The sequence below is a fragment of the Rutilus rutilus genome, assembly GCF_951802725.1.
Source record: "Rutilus rutilus genome assembly, chromosome: 25".
NCBI classification, from domain to species: Eukaryota; Metazoa; Chordata; class Actinopteri; order Cypriniformes; family Leuciscidae; genus Rutilus; species Rutilus rutilus.
In genome coordinates this window covers 11,937,453-11,954,602 of record NC_140229.1, presented here as the reverse complement: position 1 = coordinate 11,954,602, position 17,150 = coordinate 11,937,453, and the positions used below count along the sequence as shown (strand labels likewise).

Here is a 17,150-nt window from a genome sequence, read left to right as displayed (position 1 = left end):
TGCTTACCTTACCTTACCTTAGACATTTTGATATTAATTTAAAAGACACTTCAGTTGAGAGCAGGGTTTGGGTTAGAGATACCTGAAATAAAATTACACTGAGCTGTATTTCTCGGTTCATAAACTAAAAATGTTGTATTTATCTTTTTGATTTTTCGTGCACTGTGCTTCAGTACACATACGCCTGAGAGATAAAAAACAGATTTATTATATCACAAAAATATGTTGAAACTGAAGCTGGATATCATATTTAGTCATATACTGTGCGATCGCTTTTCACCAAAAACAATGCTGATGGATATTTTGTCTCTGCTGAGTCGCAAATGTAGCAATAACTAAAATAGCTATTGCTTTTCATTTCAACAAACCTACATGATATCAAAATGATTCTTCTCTCCAGAAGTGTTACTTTAAAGTGAATCTACAAATCTACAAACAAGTTAGATAGTTTGCTGTCAGCTTTTCCCAGCTTTTTTTCAGCAGCAATGTTCCGCTAAATGCAAGTATAAAATAAGAATATTTTTTCCTTCCTAGACTATAATGACCTTCATTTGTCTTCTCCATGTAGTGGTTTAATAAGAATAATGCTTTGTGTACCTCAGAGAAGGAGCTCAGAGGAAAACCTCAGGTTTCAAATTGCGCTGGACGCTAACGCGTCGCATGTCTCCTCTCGCGTTTCATCTGATCGATGCATCCGATCGATACCGCGGAAGACGATGAGGCCATTTACAGAGACACATACTTCCAGCTGCAGTCATCAACCACATAAATAGATGTAGCGCTGATATGCTACAGGACGACAAATGCAAAATCGAATGGAACACTGTCCTGTTCGTGAAATGCTAATGAGTGACCTAAAACCGGAACGAGAGCAAGTGTGAAATATGTTAGGACACTTAAAAACAAGCACGCAGATGTCAAGCGAGATATGTGAGAACGCTACCGTAGGCGTTCTTTGATTTTTTAGCAGAGATGAGGCAATAACAAGCTTCAGAGGCTAAGGGTTTAAGAGAAATAGAGCCACACTTGATGACAGGAATAGACAGGGCGCTACAGTTTGTGTAGGCAGACTTTAGCTGAGCGCGGCAAGATTTAACAAAGCTGAGACAAAGCATTACAGTAAAGACACACTGAGGCCCCATCTGTTCAGAAAGCTCTCAGATCCATTCTCAAGAACACTAGGCGGAAATTGTAGACCACTCAGCATGCAACCATAGGGTGTAAGGGAAAAGGAGCGCTGCAAACAATTCAATATCTTAAGTGCACTTTTGAGTGCAACAACACAGACTCCAGCATGTTTATGTTGTGCCATGTAGATGCAGAGTGTTGAACTGCACGATAAAACAAGGAAGGCGAATGATTGATTTATTAAAACTGTGATAAAGACTTAATAATCAATTGAATTGCAGGTTAAGCGGGAACTGAACAGGCGAGTCAAACTCCAATTTACGCTTTGTGTTTCTAATCAGGAAAAAAATAAGCTATTTGTTCAGTTATTTAAGCCTGCAGTGATTAGTGTCAGGGCAAAGTACTAAAGGTTAATGAGCATTTGATAAAGCGCCATTTTATTAACCAAAACACTTTTTTCCCTCGCTGAAACATAGAAAATCTGACACTTTTTCTGACTCCACAGATGGTCTGAGAAACATGATAAAAATGGTGTTTGCCACATTTCAGAATTGTGTACCCCAAGCCGGGATAGATTTGGCCATATGCGACATTAATCATTTTTTTGCTTACAGATATGAAGGCAATTGACTGCACTGTAAATCCTAACAAAGGTTTGAGTATTGACACTTGATTTAGTGAGGAGAAAACAAAGCATCTGCTCAGTTTTTCTGTTGCTCTCTGGGCTGCACGTCTTCAATCAATATCCATCAACGATTTTGAAATTACACCCAGATTAAACCCCAATTTCATCACCAGGAGTCACATCTGCTGAGTTTCATTTAATTACATCAGCCTAGAAAAGGAGAATCAAAGTTGTTTGTCAACCGTTATTTACACACACCGAAATGTCCACAAAATCCCAAACCAATGCGAAGCTAGTTTTTGACAGGGTTTCCTCATCCACCCATCATGTGATGTAAAGATTTCACTTTATAAGACATGAAAAAATCCTCTTAAGATTTACCTTGTACAATGAGGTGCACTTTTGTCGATTCTGGTTTCTTGTTCGTAAGGATAGAACATACGTACGGTCCCTCGTCGTATAAGTTCACGTTTTGGATTTTTATACTGTATTCAGTGACTGCTGTGTTTAGTAGGACCACCCGGGGGTCCAACGACCATTTTTCATTCCCTGTGAAGAGGATAGTGGTTCGGTTGAGCCATGCCACCCGTGATACTTTGTTGTCAACACTGCATCTGTTGAACGACACAAACAGAAGAAGAAAAACATGATTATTTGCTGTACGTTACATTTAAAAAATAAGATCCTCAGTCGTACACAAGAAGGCATTATTACGCAATTTAACAGCTCAGTTTGAAATGATTCAGATATATTTTGAGGAACTATAATGAAAGTCAAAGTGTTATAGTTTAAATGAAGAAGTCATATTGGGACAGCATGTTCAATTATGTGCTACACTTTCTTAACGACTTTTTAACAGTAGGAAAAGGTCAAGCTGACTTCTTTTTGAAGAAAAAGCTAAGAAAACAATGATTTATATTCTAGACGCAACCCTGGAGTCCAAACCCAAGGTCCAACCTTCAATTCAAAGACTTTACTGGAGAAATATCATAATGCCCATAATATCACTTCGCTTCCTTCCTTAGAATGCAAAAGAAACAACATGTGACAAGGCAACAGGTAATATAAAAATATATATCTGTCCTTTTTCTCTCCTTTTCTATTACATATCTTGAAAACCAGTTGGAAAATGACAATAGCTTTTCATCTTATCCATTTTAAATAGCCGTGAGAAAAAATTAGAGCAATTCTGGGCAATAGCCACCTTTCAGTTAAGAAGAATCTGGATATGACACTACATTTGTCTCCTTCACAGGAAAGGACATTTCTTAAAACTGCAGAAAAAGACCTAGAGGCGTTCACTATACTTATCTTTTTTACCCTTTTCTAAACTTTTGAGTGACGGCTCTAAAGGTTAGGACTAATTGAAAGTCAGAGCTACATATTAAAAAACGGAGGCCATAATCGCATGCACAGAAATGTACTTTCTCAAAAGTAACACACAGTTTTCATGGTTGATTCACTTGATATCTGGCATTTGGTTTATTTGTCAATAGTTATTTGCTATAGACCTAACAATGGCACAAAATGTGCTGTGTTGACATGGTTTTCATCAATGACATCAATTTTCAAAACACCATTGCCACACCGTTCACGTCAGCATGCCAAAACACTGCAGTAATTCATATTAGTCTTTAAGAGGGCTTCACGCTCAAGGTCAAAATCAGTAAATGGATTATCAGACCCTTTACTGGTGATTTTCCCGGCTCTGAAAATTAGTCAACAAGAGAGCGCTCTTTTGGCAAATCTGGAGGGCAACAATTGCAAGTGTGAAGTGAATGCTTTCTCAGGATATTCTTCAAAGGGAAAAGCTCATTCAGACTCTGTTAATCTATGCAGAGTGCTGGAGCGCAAGAGAGCTTGCAGAGGATTTGAACCATTGAAAACCACAAGATTAAGCTCCGGTCTATAATCATGCATGCTCTGCAGTTTTTGCTTGGGAATCACTGTGTACATTCAAACAATAGAATGGATTTTTTTTAAAGTTTCAGTCTAAAAATAACCGCACAGTCGCTCTATGCTTGGCCTTAACACCTTAAAAGTGATGCAAAATCTACTGTTCATATTTTAACATCTTGGTGCTGTGGGCCTAATTTCCCTCAAATTAATGCTTGCTTTCCCCTCCATACCAAAAAATTCTTATAACTAAGAAAAACGTCCCGCAAAATGTTATTACGCACATTAATTCTGTATGCAGCACCCTCCATCTTCCAAAACTGCACTGTTCATCATGTCCCAATATGTGTCTAGTAGATAAGTGTATGGATTTATACCCTTATTCTGGCTGAAAGAGACAAACTTAGCCTGAAACACCAATATAATGACATTAGCATGATGGAGGCTGCGGCAAAAGTTAATTTTCTGTTCAAAAGTTACATTTTAAGTGGCTTATTGGTGAAAGCCTTGCACTGTGAATAGGAAGGTCATGGTTCCAATCCCACCGTGGGCACCTTCTCTGGCCGTTCTGAGCAGGACGGTTCACACCTCATCTGCTCCAGGGGTGCTGTGGGACAGATGATTGCGTGCTCTGAATTTCTGCATCTGCCTGTGACAGATTAGATTAGCAATATGCAAGATAACGACTTTGCATAGTGGCTGGTTGAACGGGTGCAAAGTCCTACAAAATAAGGCAAAAAAGTTGCAGTTATTTTAATACAAACTTAGCTCGAGTGTTGGAGGTGATTATACATTTCTAAAACAATTAGGTCCAGGACATGATTTGAATCTTCAAATAAACAAATATTTATGTTTATGCAATAGCAGGTCAAACAGAACACTGCAATGGCATCACGCAGTATCAAACAGCATGCATACATTTATAACGATCCATTTCAAACAGCCGCCGCACACATTTACATATGCATATCAACCAATGGATCCATTATAAATGCAATATGCTAAAAAGACCACCCTCACTGTGCTCGATTTGACTGTCACTTAAATTTAAGGCTGAGGGAAAAGCATATAGATTTTTCCACTCAGTGCTAAAAAGTAAGAGGTGTTTCTTGGAAGGTAGAGCCTCCATTATCCAGCATTGACACGGTGAGATCAGGCCTCATTCAGTGAACTAATGACTCTGTCACACCAGTCCCTTGCACTTCAGCCTAATGGACTGTCAGCCACATTCGTGCGAGATCGTTTATATGAAGAAATATCTTCTCAACTCAAGCATGTTCTAAAATACATAGATTGATTACTAATATTTTCCACAACAGTCTTATTCAGAGAGAAAAAAGCTATGTTGTCTGAATAAAGCTTATTTTTTACTTTATGTGTTGGAGATTTATGTATTCTTTAAATAGAAAAAAAATAGACTTGCAGACTTATCATGATGCGTCACATGGATAGATAAAAAAAAGAATCTGACTGGTCCAATGTTTCTTGGCAATACAAAAAAACAATAACATAGTAGTATATAAATTGTGCAAATACATATGTAACATTAAACAACATTCCATGAGTGTACCTGATTTTAAATATTTAGGTACATATTTAGGTACTATTCATTTCTGTGTTTTAATGAGGAAAAAAATACTGAGCGCACCTTTATATTAAGGTTTTCTGAAACCTTTCTGTTTAAAACCATCTGACAGACACTTAATTAACGGATTTACATATATTCTAAATCCTAAACATTGTAAAAACATCTGTTAAATGTCATTCTAACATTCATTATTTTTCCAGATGAAAATTCACAGCATTCTGCCTCTTAGTTTGAATTCCCAGCCTGGTCAGACTGGTATGTTTTGCTGGTTTTAGAGGGGAAACCCAGTTAGATGACTAGCTAAACTAGCTGAGCACCAAATCAGAAATCAGACAGGGAAATCATCTTGGCCAGGGGTAGGCAAGTTTGGACCTAGAGAGCCGCTGTCCTGCAGAGTTTGGCTCCAACCCTGGAAAAAAAACCTCACCTGCCTAAAGCCTTATGCTGCGTCCCAATTTGCCTACTTATACTACGCCCTAAAAGTATGTACTCTTTTTGTGAAGAAAAAGTGTGTACGTGTGTAGCAAAACAGTAGGAAAGCTTTGGGACATACTACTTTGTCATCTTTAACGGACAGCTCTGTAGCTTAGTTACGTGCATCCTGTAACCGTAAACTACCCTGTCAATCACCTTTTTCATCAATTAAAATCCTCCACATTCAATCTATTTTAATTTCTTACCGTTTCGGAAAAAAAAATGTTGTAGCACATTACTATGCCAGTTGTAGGTCTTTCATGCAGATACTCTCCTCATGTGTTTGCAATTGAGCATTGAGTTGCTGTTTCCACACCGAATTAAAAAAAAGGTATTTTTTCTCAGAATTGCGTATTGCGATATAAACTCACAATGCAAGTTATAAAGTCAGAGTTGCGTGATATACAGTTACAATTGCATGTTATAAATTCAGAACTGTAAGATAAAAAGTCGCAATTATCTTTTCTTTTTTTTTTTTTTTTTTGTGGCGGAAACAAGCTTCCATATGCTTCTGATTGCTTTTAGAGGGAAAAGATTCTCCACAATAAAAGAATATTGGCGAAACTCCGGTGTTTTGAGTGGTGAGTGGATTCTGAGTTCTACACGCGCACAAATTCTCTTGTTATAAAAAGCAGTTATGTAAATATCAGCTTCACTGATTATAATGGAACTTTGTGAAATCACGATGAAGTTGTATAACTGCTTTTTAATGATAATAAAAAAAACTTTATGCCGTGCTAAATCCTGTATGGATTGTAAATCCATGTTTTTAAAGGGGAAGTGCATATCCTCATTGTGTTGGTTCACCCCTCGTCTATGATCAGAAAATGTATTGGTTTTGGTGTTGTTTAATTATAGAACTTGGTCTATTTCAGTCATATTAGGCTAAATACGGGATGTTATTGTTTTGGTTAATGTGTGTTCCCTATCAGTCAGTCACTCTCTGCGTACGTCGTGACCGACGAATAGGAATCTCGCTAGAGAGGCCAATCTACTTTGAGTGAAACTAAACGAGCCATTGCACATTGGCGTGCAATCATTTGCATCAGCTGTTGAGCCACGCAGCGTGGGTATATAATAAGTAGCAGGTGCGATTGCACTTCAGCTTTTTGCTTCGGAGCCGAGTGTTTTGATGCTGTTTAATCTACTGAGTGATCAAACAACGAGCAAGCTCTTCAGGAGGATCTCTTATGTCTGATGCGGGCGATACAGCGCGGCAGCGGGGTCGACTTTCTTTCTATCTCTCTTTTGTTACCGAGCATGTTGCACATTTCCTATCTGTGTCCACTGCGACTGTTCCCCTGCGTACTTCAGTCCCAAGGAGAGCATTCCCCTGAAAGAGCTTACATGGGTGTGAATTGCGTCTTTCTAAAGATGACTTTCAACCCGTGTGTTTCTGGATGTGGTCGTTTCCTGTCCTCACTGACGGCCACGATCACTGTCACGCATGCCTGGGAAACATGTGAGACTGTGTTCGTGGGTGGTTCATGTGCGTTTCGTTCTGGAAATTAGGGTGATGCAGAGTTCCCACTGTAATAGTGTGTGTGCTTATGCTGAATTAGATTCTGCAGCCATGACAGCCATGCTGACATCCATGAGCTGACAGCCATGCTTTAGCGGGTCTTTCTCAGATGTGCACTAAAAACTTAGCAGTATGGAGCTATATTGGTGTCAAAATATGGAACGCCAAAAGTGCTAAATTCTGCATAAAAGTTTTCACCTCTCTCACTACCCTCGATGGTGGGGTGGCTGTGCCTCTGGCAGGCCACCTCTGCCCTGCATGCGAGGCCAAGGCACTCTTATTGCACGAGGATAGTTCGAGGATAGCCGGGGTTGAGCTGCGCTTGTCGACTGACCGTGTTCAAGTCACAGCGCAGGCCCTCAATCAGACAATGTCTACCTTGGTGGTCCAGAAGCACCCCCGGCTGTCCTTGCAGAGGTGCGAGAGGTTGTCAAAGAACACTTTCTCGATGCTCCCATCTCACAAGGTGGCCTTTTCGGCAACATTGTTGAGAACTGGCCCAGCAGTTATCTACAGTCAGCAGCAGACTGAAGTGCTTCCCCCGACGTACCACTCAATCTACTCGTCGCCAATGGTGTCATCCCCTGCAAAAAACAACAACTTTGGCACAGGCTGCTCTACTGTGTCCGCCACAGGAGGATGACACCGCCCGTCTCAGCCGCTGTTTAAGTTGTTAAGCTGCTCTCTCCCGATGGAGGGCCGGGAAACAAATCTTTTGAGTCAAACTTCTGTTCCACCACTGGAGTTACAGTGGTACCCAAAAAAAAAAGAGCAGTTCCTCTATCCCTGGGTCTGAAGAGGGCCCAGAGAGCAGAGGGAGGAGAGAATCCTCACTACTCTCATCCGCCTCTTCTATCGCCAATGTGCAGTTCGAGAACGCATCCAAGCCACCTCCTGCCCCGTGGAACCAGGTAAGTGTTGGACAGTACACTTAGACACCGCTACAGGCCGCCTCCCAGAGAGAGCCTCCCGAGCCGCGTCCCTGCGTTCCACCTCGCTTCCCCACTACGGGTACGCTTACGGTCCCTTTGGTCCCGCTTGTACAGTCTCGGCGAGCCTGGTTAGCGTTCCCCAGTACGTCTCACTGGCTCATTCGGACCATCAGGCTCGGCTATGCGATTCAGTTCGCCCGGCATCCCCCCCAAGTTTCGGGCCATCCACTCCACTACAGTGAGAGCAGCCGATGCCCATGTCTTGCGGAGATTGCAGTCCTACTGGTGAAGGATGCAATAGAGCCGGTCCCTCCAGCAGATATGAGGTCAGGGTACTATAGTCCCTACTTCATTGTACCCAAGAAAGGCAGTGGGTTACGACCGATCTTGGACCTGCGAGTTTTGAATCGGAGTCTCCACAAGCTCGAATGCATCCGTCCCTGACATTGGTTTGCAGCGATCGACCTGAAGGACGCTTACTTTCATGTCTCAATTCTTCCTCAACACAGGATGTTCAAGGGTCGAGCATATCAGTACAAGGTCCTGCCCTTCGGGCTGTCCCTGTCTCCCCGTGTCTTCACAAAAGTTAAGCGTGCGCATCCTCAAGTATATAGACGACTGGCTCATACTAGCACACTCTCGAGATCAGTTATGCGAACACAGGGACCTCGTGCTCAGGCACCTCAGCCAGTTGGGTCTTTAGGTCAAGTGGGAAAAGAGCAAACTCACCCCGTGCAGAGGATCTCTTTTCTCAGTTGGATTCAGTCGCACAGACAGCGTGCCTCACAGAGGAACACGCTCAGTCGGTGCTGAATTGTTTGAACACCTTCAAAGGCAGGATGGCGGTCCCACTGAAATTCTTTCAGAGGCTCCTGGGGCATATGGCAGCTGCAGCAGCGGTAACTCCGCTCAGGCTGCTCCTTATGAGACCACATCAGCACTGGCTTCACGGCCAAGTCCTGAGATGGGCTTGGCATCACGGCACTCACCGGGTGAAAATCACACCGGCGTGTCACCAGACCTTCAGCCCGTGGTCAGACCTCGGAACAGGTGTCCAGGCATGCTGTGGTGTTCACAAATGCCTCTGCCACTGGCTGGGGTGCCACGTACAATGGGCATGCAGTGTCAGGGGTGTGGACGGGCCCCCAACTGCATTGGCACATCAACTGCCTCAAGTTGCTAGCATTACGTCTCGCTCTGAGCCGCTTAAAAAGGCCGCTACAGGGCAGGGACTTGCTGGTCCGTATGGACAACACTGCGACTGTAGACAAGGTGGTCAAACAACAAGGTGGTCTACACTGCCAGCTGTTTTACTCCCTGACCGAGGGAACACTCGGCACCGATGCACTGGCACACAGCTGGCCCCGAGGCCTCCGCAAATATGCGTTTCCCCCAGTGAGCCTACTTGCGCAGACACTGTGCAAAGTCAGGCAGGATGAGGAACAGATCCTTCTGGTTGCTCCCTATTGGCCCACCCGGACCTGGTTCACAGAACTCATGCTCCTCGTGACAGTCCCTCCCTGGCCCATTCCTCTGAGGAAGGACCTTCTGACTCAGAGACGGGGCACCCTATGGCACCCGCATCCGGACCTCTGGAAACTCCATGTCTGGTCCCTGGACAGGACGCGGAGGTTCTAGGTGACTTACCCCCAGAGGTACTTAACACCATCACTTCAGCACGGGCGCCGTCCACGAGACGTTCGTATGCCTTGAAGTGGAACCTGTTCGTCGAGTGGTGTTCTTCTTGCAGAGAGGACCTCCGAATATGTTCGATAGGGTCCATGCTTTCCTTCCTGCAGCAAGGGTTGGAGTGAAGGCTGTCTCCCTCCACCCTCAAAGTACATGCTGCCGCTATATCAGCATATCACGACCACATAGATGGCAAATCAGTAGGAAAGCACAACCTGGTCGTCAGGTTCCTTAGGGGGGCGAGATGGTTAAACCCTCCTCGACCTCCCTCCATACCCTCTTGGGACCTTTGCTAAGTGCTTCGAGCACTTCAGGATGCTCCCTTTGAGCCTTTGCAATCAGCAGACTTAAAGCTTCTACCTTGAAGACTTTGCTGCTGATTGCACTGGCCTCTATCAAGAGGGTTGGGGATCTGCAAGCATTTTCGGTTGACGAATCGTGCTTAGAGTTCGGGCCGGGTGACAACCATGTTGTACTGAGACCGCGGCCTGGCTATGTGCCCAAGGTTCCTACCACTCCCTTCAGGGACCAGGTGGTGAACCTGCAAGCGCTGCCCCTGGAGGAGGCAGACCCAGCCCTGGCTTTGCTCTGTCCCGTTCGCGCTCTGCGTCTGTACGTGGACAGAACTCAAAGTCTCAGGACCTCAGACCAGCTCTTTGTCTGTTACGGAGGCCAGCAGAAGGGAAAAGCTGTCTCCGAGCTCTGGATAGTGGATGCCATCGCCTTGGCTTACCAAGCACAAGGCGTGCCCTGCCTGCTCAGGTTGCATGCTCACTCCATGAGAGGCGCTGCATCCTCCTGGGCGCTGACACGTGGCTCCTCATTAACAGGTATCTGTAGAGCTGCGGGCTGGGTGACACCTAACACATTCGCTAGATTTTATAGCCTACGTGTAGAGCCAGTCTCCTCCCATGTTCTCACCCTAAACGGGTAGAAGCACTGAGAGGCCCGGCTCTGTCGGCTTGCTGCACCTACTGTGCAACCTCCAACACCCTCGGCCTGCCAGGCCTTTATCCCTTGAATCCTTGAGAACCGGGTCTAGACTGGGTTCCATATGTGTTACCCTACGGGGATCCCATATGTGTATCCTTCCACGGTAGAAGCCTGTGTCTTTCCCTTGGGCTAAGTCACCCAGTATTCATATGCAGTACAACCTTTGGGCTAATCCATATGTATTTTTCCACATAACTCCTTCGAAAAATGTGGCTTCCGCAGCGTTCCCCTTCCCATAGAAAGGGCACGCTTTCCCAGTGTTATCCAATAATCTCACTGTATGGGTTATCACGGAACAACAGTGACAGATACACTCTGTGTAAGCCCTCTCCTATCATCCTTCCAGGCAAGAAGGGGTAGAGGCTTGCACAGGGTGCTGGATGGGGTGCAGCAGCTGTGGCGCTTTGGTAGGGATTCCTATTCATCGGTCACGACATACGCTGAGATTGACCTGCTGATAGGGAACGTCTCGGTTACGTATGGTAATCCTCGTTCCCTGAAGGAGGAAACGGAGACGTATGTCCCGTCGCCACATCTGCAGCGACCCACCGGGGCAGCCAGCTCATTGGCTCGGCTCCTCAGCAAAAAACTGAAGTGCAATCGCACTTTCTGCTCATTATATACCCCCACTGCATGGCTGAATAGCTGATCCAAATGATTGCACGCCAATGTGCATTGGCTCGTTTAGTTTCACTCGAAGTAGATTGGCCTCTCTAGCGAGATTCCTATTCGTCACCATGTACGTCTCCGTTCCCTCCTTCAGGGAACAAGGGTTACCATACGTAACCGAGACGTTTTGTAGATCATAAAAAAGTGTACCAACTTACAACAACTAGAACCAAAAACCATCTTAGACCTTTTTTTGGTGCTTTAAAGATGAAATATATTCTAATAAATTGAAGAGCTTGGTTCCGCTAAATGCAATTAAAAAAAAAAAATTTGTTCCCGCAAAAATCAGTATTGTATCTGGTCGGTATTGAAAAGTACATTTTTAATTTTACGTAAAATGCGATTTCCACCGAGTTATTCTGTCATGTTTTCTCCCTTTCTTTCCAAACCGCGATAAACACTTTCTCTTTCACTTCCTTTCTCTGCAGAATGCGATACATCCGCTCAACCAATCACAGCGCACCATTCCACGCATTGTAAACAGTAAAGGCGGCGCTTTGAATACACCCGGCATCCTAGTTTTCCTTCTACTTTGTACTTTGTGATCAACAAACAGACAAAAGAAATGAATCATTTTGACAGCATTGATGAACCTGTGGTGGTTTCTGCGGTGGGGAAGAAACGTAAGCCATCGAAATCTAATCATTTACGTGAGGAGATTAAGAAGATGAGGCACTCGGAGGAGGAAAAATGCCGGCTGTTGCTTGTTCTCACACGACAGCATCAAACTTCTGTCACTCACGCTGACACATTGACCCCAGGGGATCTTTTGAAAAACTTTCAAATGTTTTACTCAAAGTCAACTAAAACCGAGCAGGACCAAGCCATTTTACAGCTGATCGCCGTCAAAAAAGTTCAGGAGGTATTTCCTAGCGATGGCTGACTGAATGTATTTTTAGTCCAGTGCCTGTATATGAGATTAGTATTGACCAAGTTCAGAGGCTGTCATATGTGAATCAACTTACTTTGTTGCGTATTTTCAACAGTTAAAATATGAAAAATAACTTTTATATTAATTCAATGGATTAATTACATTTTGAAAAAAAAAGTGTCATGAATTTATTGCATTTTGGGGAAAAAATAATCTAAAAATCTATAAATCTTTGAAAATCAAAATCTGGATTTGAATTATGTTATTATAACCTAAAGATGCTATGTGAAAGTTTGAAACAGAAAATAGTGGTTTTCATCTTGCCACTCTCTTTTACTGTTTACTCAAATTAATCAAAATGGATTTATCACGTTTTGGAACCAAACTCTTCAAATCTAGATCTAGCATTGTGGATTTAACACTCTTAACTCTCTTACTAAATCAAGAAAAAATTGATGGCCTTTATAGGGGTTAGACCGGTGACAAACATAGGGCACAACAATTTTTATTGCTTTGGCGATGAGAACAAGAGGCCATTTCATATAATGACACCTGCCATATTTTTCATATCGCTGCTATGCCTTTTTAAGATATGAGTAGGTCAGTGAGACTCTGTGCTGTGGGGATTCGGTGCTTGCAGATCATTGTCGGCAGACGGCCATGTGGTCTCAGGGTGAGATTAATGACAGGCAGGCTTTATGTGATGGGAGACTGATGAAGGCCATTACACCAGGGGCAATGAATGGTGGCCACTCTGTTTTGGGCTTTCAGATAGAGGGGAAACAGGAATGATTTCCCCAACCAGACACAGACAGCAGTGTCTCGAGTTACATATTGGGATTAGCAGAATGTGGGATATATAAAAAGTCACAAATATTGTCACACAGACAACCATATTTTAAGATAGTGAATGCACATAACCCTTCAGCAAGACCTTCCTGCTTTGAGTTGAGCTCTCCAAAATGGTTAATGTGAGAAAAAGAAAAGAAAATATAGAATGTTCAAAAGAACAGCATTTATATGAAATAGAAAGCTTTTGTAATATTATACACTAACGTTTGAAGTCAGTAAGAATTGTATTTATTTATTTATTTATTTGGAAATAAATTATTACTTTTCTTTAGCAAGGATGCATTAAATTGATCAAAATTGACAGTAAAGACATTTATACTGTTACAAAAGATTCTATTTTTCAAATAAATGCTGTACTTTTGATCTTTATGCTGTTAAAAAAATGTTTTTTTGATAAGAAACAACTGTTTTCAACAATGATAATAATAAGAAATGTTTTTTGAGCAGCAAATCATTATATTAAAATTATTTTTGAAGGATCATGTGACACTGAAGACTGAAGTAATGATGCTGATCACAGAAATATATTACATAAAATATATTCAAATCAAAAACATAATTTTAAATTGTAATGATATTTTATTTCACAATATTTTTTGTATTTTGATAGTTCTTTTAAAAACATTTGAAACTTTTGAACAGCACTGTAGGCATTATATATAAAAATAAAAAAAATTGCCTGAAAAATGGTTGTTACGGTGTTCCATTAGGTGCAGACTAAAAGCTAAGGCTAAGGTGTTTAGAAAAATGTAATTCAGAAAGTTTTCTTATGTCAGGGTGTAATGCAAAATGTATATTTCAGCTGTTCTTTTGAACGTTCTATTCATCAAAGAATCCTGAAAAAAAGTTTGGTTTCTTGACAACCAAATCAGCATATTAGAATGATTGATTTATGAAGGATCATGTGACACTAAAGACTGGAGTAATGATGCTGAACATTACAGGGGGAAAAAATACATTTTAAGATATTTTGAAATAGAAAACATACTTTTTACATTGTAATAATATTTCGAAATATTACTGTTAAATAAAGCTAAATAAAAATAAATACACGCAAATCATAAATAAATATATTTAAAAAGTATTATGACGTTGAGTCGAACTAGAATTTACTTATGTTGAGGAAGGACATAATAGTATTCTTGCTAAACAAGATGTCATATTTTTACTGAGAATGATTCTTAACATGGTTTCTAACCAGGATGCTTCTTTTTTTCTCTTGCTTCAAAAATGTCCCCACTGCAATAGCAAAAGTATTTGCTTTTCTGTACCCTATTCAAGTCTCCTGAGTGAGCCGTGGTCCTCGTTTGAATTGAAATAACAGTACAATAGTACGGGGCGCCACTTGTGATTGCCACTTTTGTCACTGCTTTCAAGGTGGATGCACTAACATTCTATTTGTGTCAGTCCTCAGAGGATTCGTTTGAAGGCCTCAGCCCACCTCTATAGCTAACTAGTCATGTGGATGAATGGCCTGCAGAAGTATGAAGAGAAACTGCCATTTTTGGCCCATCACTCAAAAACACGAGAGACAGACAAGCCCGATAAATGCAGCTGTTTGCTTTGTCCCACGCAGCAGTATCTCCACATCGAAGACCAGAAGCTTCACCAGACACAGTGCTGGAAAATGTGACATTGGGAATGAAAATAATACAGAAAAGAAAACACATCGACAATAATGGTAACACGTTACAATAAGGTCTTATTTGGTAACACTAACATGAACTAACAATGAGCATTGCATTTGTTACAGTATTTATTCATCTTCGTTAATGTTAGTTAATAAAAATACAAAAATACGTTCATGTTAGTTCACAGTGCATTATATTAACAGATACAACTTTTGATTGTAATAATGTATTAGTAAATGTTAAAATAAACATGAACTAAGATTAATAAATGCTGTAGAATTATTGTTAATTCTTAGTTCATGTTAACTTAAATAATGTTAACTAATGAAACCCTATTGTAAAGTGTTACCACTATAGTTTATATATTTACAACAAATTATTAACAAATGTACCTTTTTCACAAAGTTTATCACTTCATTTATTGGAAATCAAACCCATGACCTTGATATTGCTAGCGCTTTCTCTGCTGTTTGAGTTACAGTAATGGACTTCATTTTCTCTATCAGTCTGAAATAAAAGTATTTTTGGTAACACTTTACAATAAGGTTCATTAGTTAACATTAGTTAATATATTAACTAACATGAACTGACCATGAGCAATACATTTGTTTGTTAAAAATTCACCTGTTAATTGTTTGTTCATGTTACTTCACAGTGCATTAACTAATGTTAACAAGATTTTAATAAAGTATTAGTAAATGTTGAAATTAACATTAACAAAGATTAATTAATGCTGTATAAGTGGAGATCATTATTAGTTCATGTTAACTGATGTTGCTAACTAATGAACCTTATTGTAAAGTGTTACCGTATTTTTCTTATTTTATAGAGCACACACACACACATATATATATATCAAAATAAGTGTATAAGATAAGTGGTATTTTATTTTCAAGTTTTTGCATTCAAGTCTTACCTCGAGATATGTATTCAACCTCAAGCAACATCACATCCAGTGTACACACGTATAGGATTATATATGCGACAGACTGTCATTTTGGTACAAATTTTCCTTGAAGGACATACTGCTAAGCGGGAGTATTCACTCTCTCTATATTGTGCACCGAATGCCACATTACAACAGAACAGAGAGAAAATGCACCATAAAAGGATAAAACAGTAGAAAGACATGAAGGAGAGAAAAACTAGATGTTGAATATGCCTTGGAGGAAGGTCAAGTCACTGAAAATGCACCAAGTGAACAACATCACTTAAACAAGGCATATACCAGACATAATCCATCAGTCCGAAGGGTTTACGAAAGGATGAAGTTGGTCAGAGAACCGTACTTTAATACGGTTCAAGAAAAAAAACTAACATTTATATAGGAAATTTAAATGTACAAACTAAAGATAAAAATAAAGCTTGAATAACTGAGACCCACCAAGCAAGCTATGTGTGAATTTATTTATTTATTTATTTTTTGAGAAAATTTACCTTGAATCTGCATGTAGTCAAATTTTTTATCACTACTCACGACATGCTATCCGGCAACAAAGCATTCCATTCATTATGCTAAGCTAAGCTAGCGGCGGCGCTGCCAGACTAAGACAATGCATGCACTGAGACAAAAATGCGTTTGCCCACCTATCTAAAAGTAGGGGAGACGTTGAATAACCCCTATTTCAAAAAACGGTGGCGTGTTCCTTTATGAAATAGCCAACAGCACTTTAACACACTTGCAAATCTTTTATACATACAAAAATATCAGCATGAGGTGCTGCAGGTCACCGCCACCAGAGAAGAGTTGGCAAGGTCTCATTTAAAGATGAAAAGAAGATATCCCCCCTCCGGAAACATCAGGCAGCTGGACTCAAAACAAAGGATTCTGGTCTTAGAACCTGAGGGTGTTTAGCCAGCACTCCCTACAAACTCTGCAGTATTCACTAAAAGAGAGCTGCATGGAATGACAATCCACAGAATTTCCCCAGAGACAGATATCCAGGATGATCCTCTCTTTATCTGGAACCCTTGTCTGTAGACACCTATTTATAGTTCCCGTGGTAATAGTTGGATGGGAGGTTTAATCGGTACAAGCTCATTTTCAGCCTCCATGATGTTCTACAATATTTAAACCAAACCACACAACATGGTCATAGACTTTAAGACAGTATAAATGGTTTTAATAAAATTTCTGGTCTACAGCTCAGAGTTAAATTTTCTATGTATGTGATCTTGCGGTCCAGTGCACATGAACTCAGAGAGCCAGGGTTGAACTTTTATTTCTTCTCCAAACTTAGTGAACCTTTGGTTGGACTTTACATCTATGAAGATTGCACT

General features: G+C 41.1%; 1 protein-coding gene across 2 annotated transcripts in view; it reads right to left on the bottom strand.

Moving 5' to 3' along the window:
- opcml (opioid binding protein/cell adhesion molecule-like) overlaps positions 1–17,150 on the bottom strand; it is a 159,494-nt gene that overhangs the window by 52,100 nt on the left and 90,244 nt on the right. For both annotated transcript variants that reach the window (XM_084400806.1, XM_084400805.1), the window contains one exon: positions 2,135–2,367. In XM_084400806.1, the coding sequence (XP_084256932.1) occupies positions 2,135–2,367 (233 nt within the window). The remainder of the gene's footprint in view (positions 1–2,134; positions 2,368–17,150) is intronic.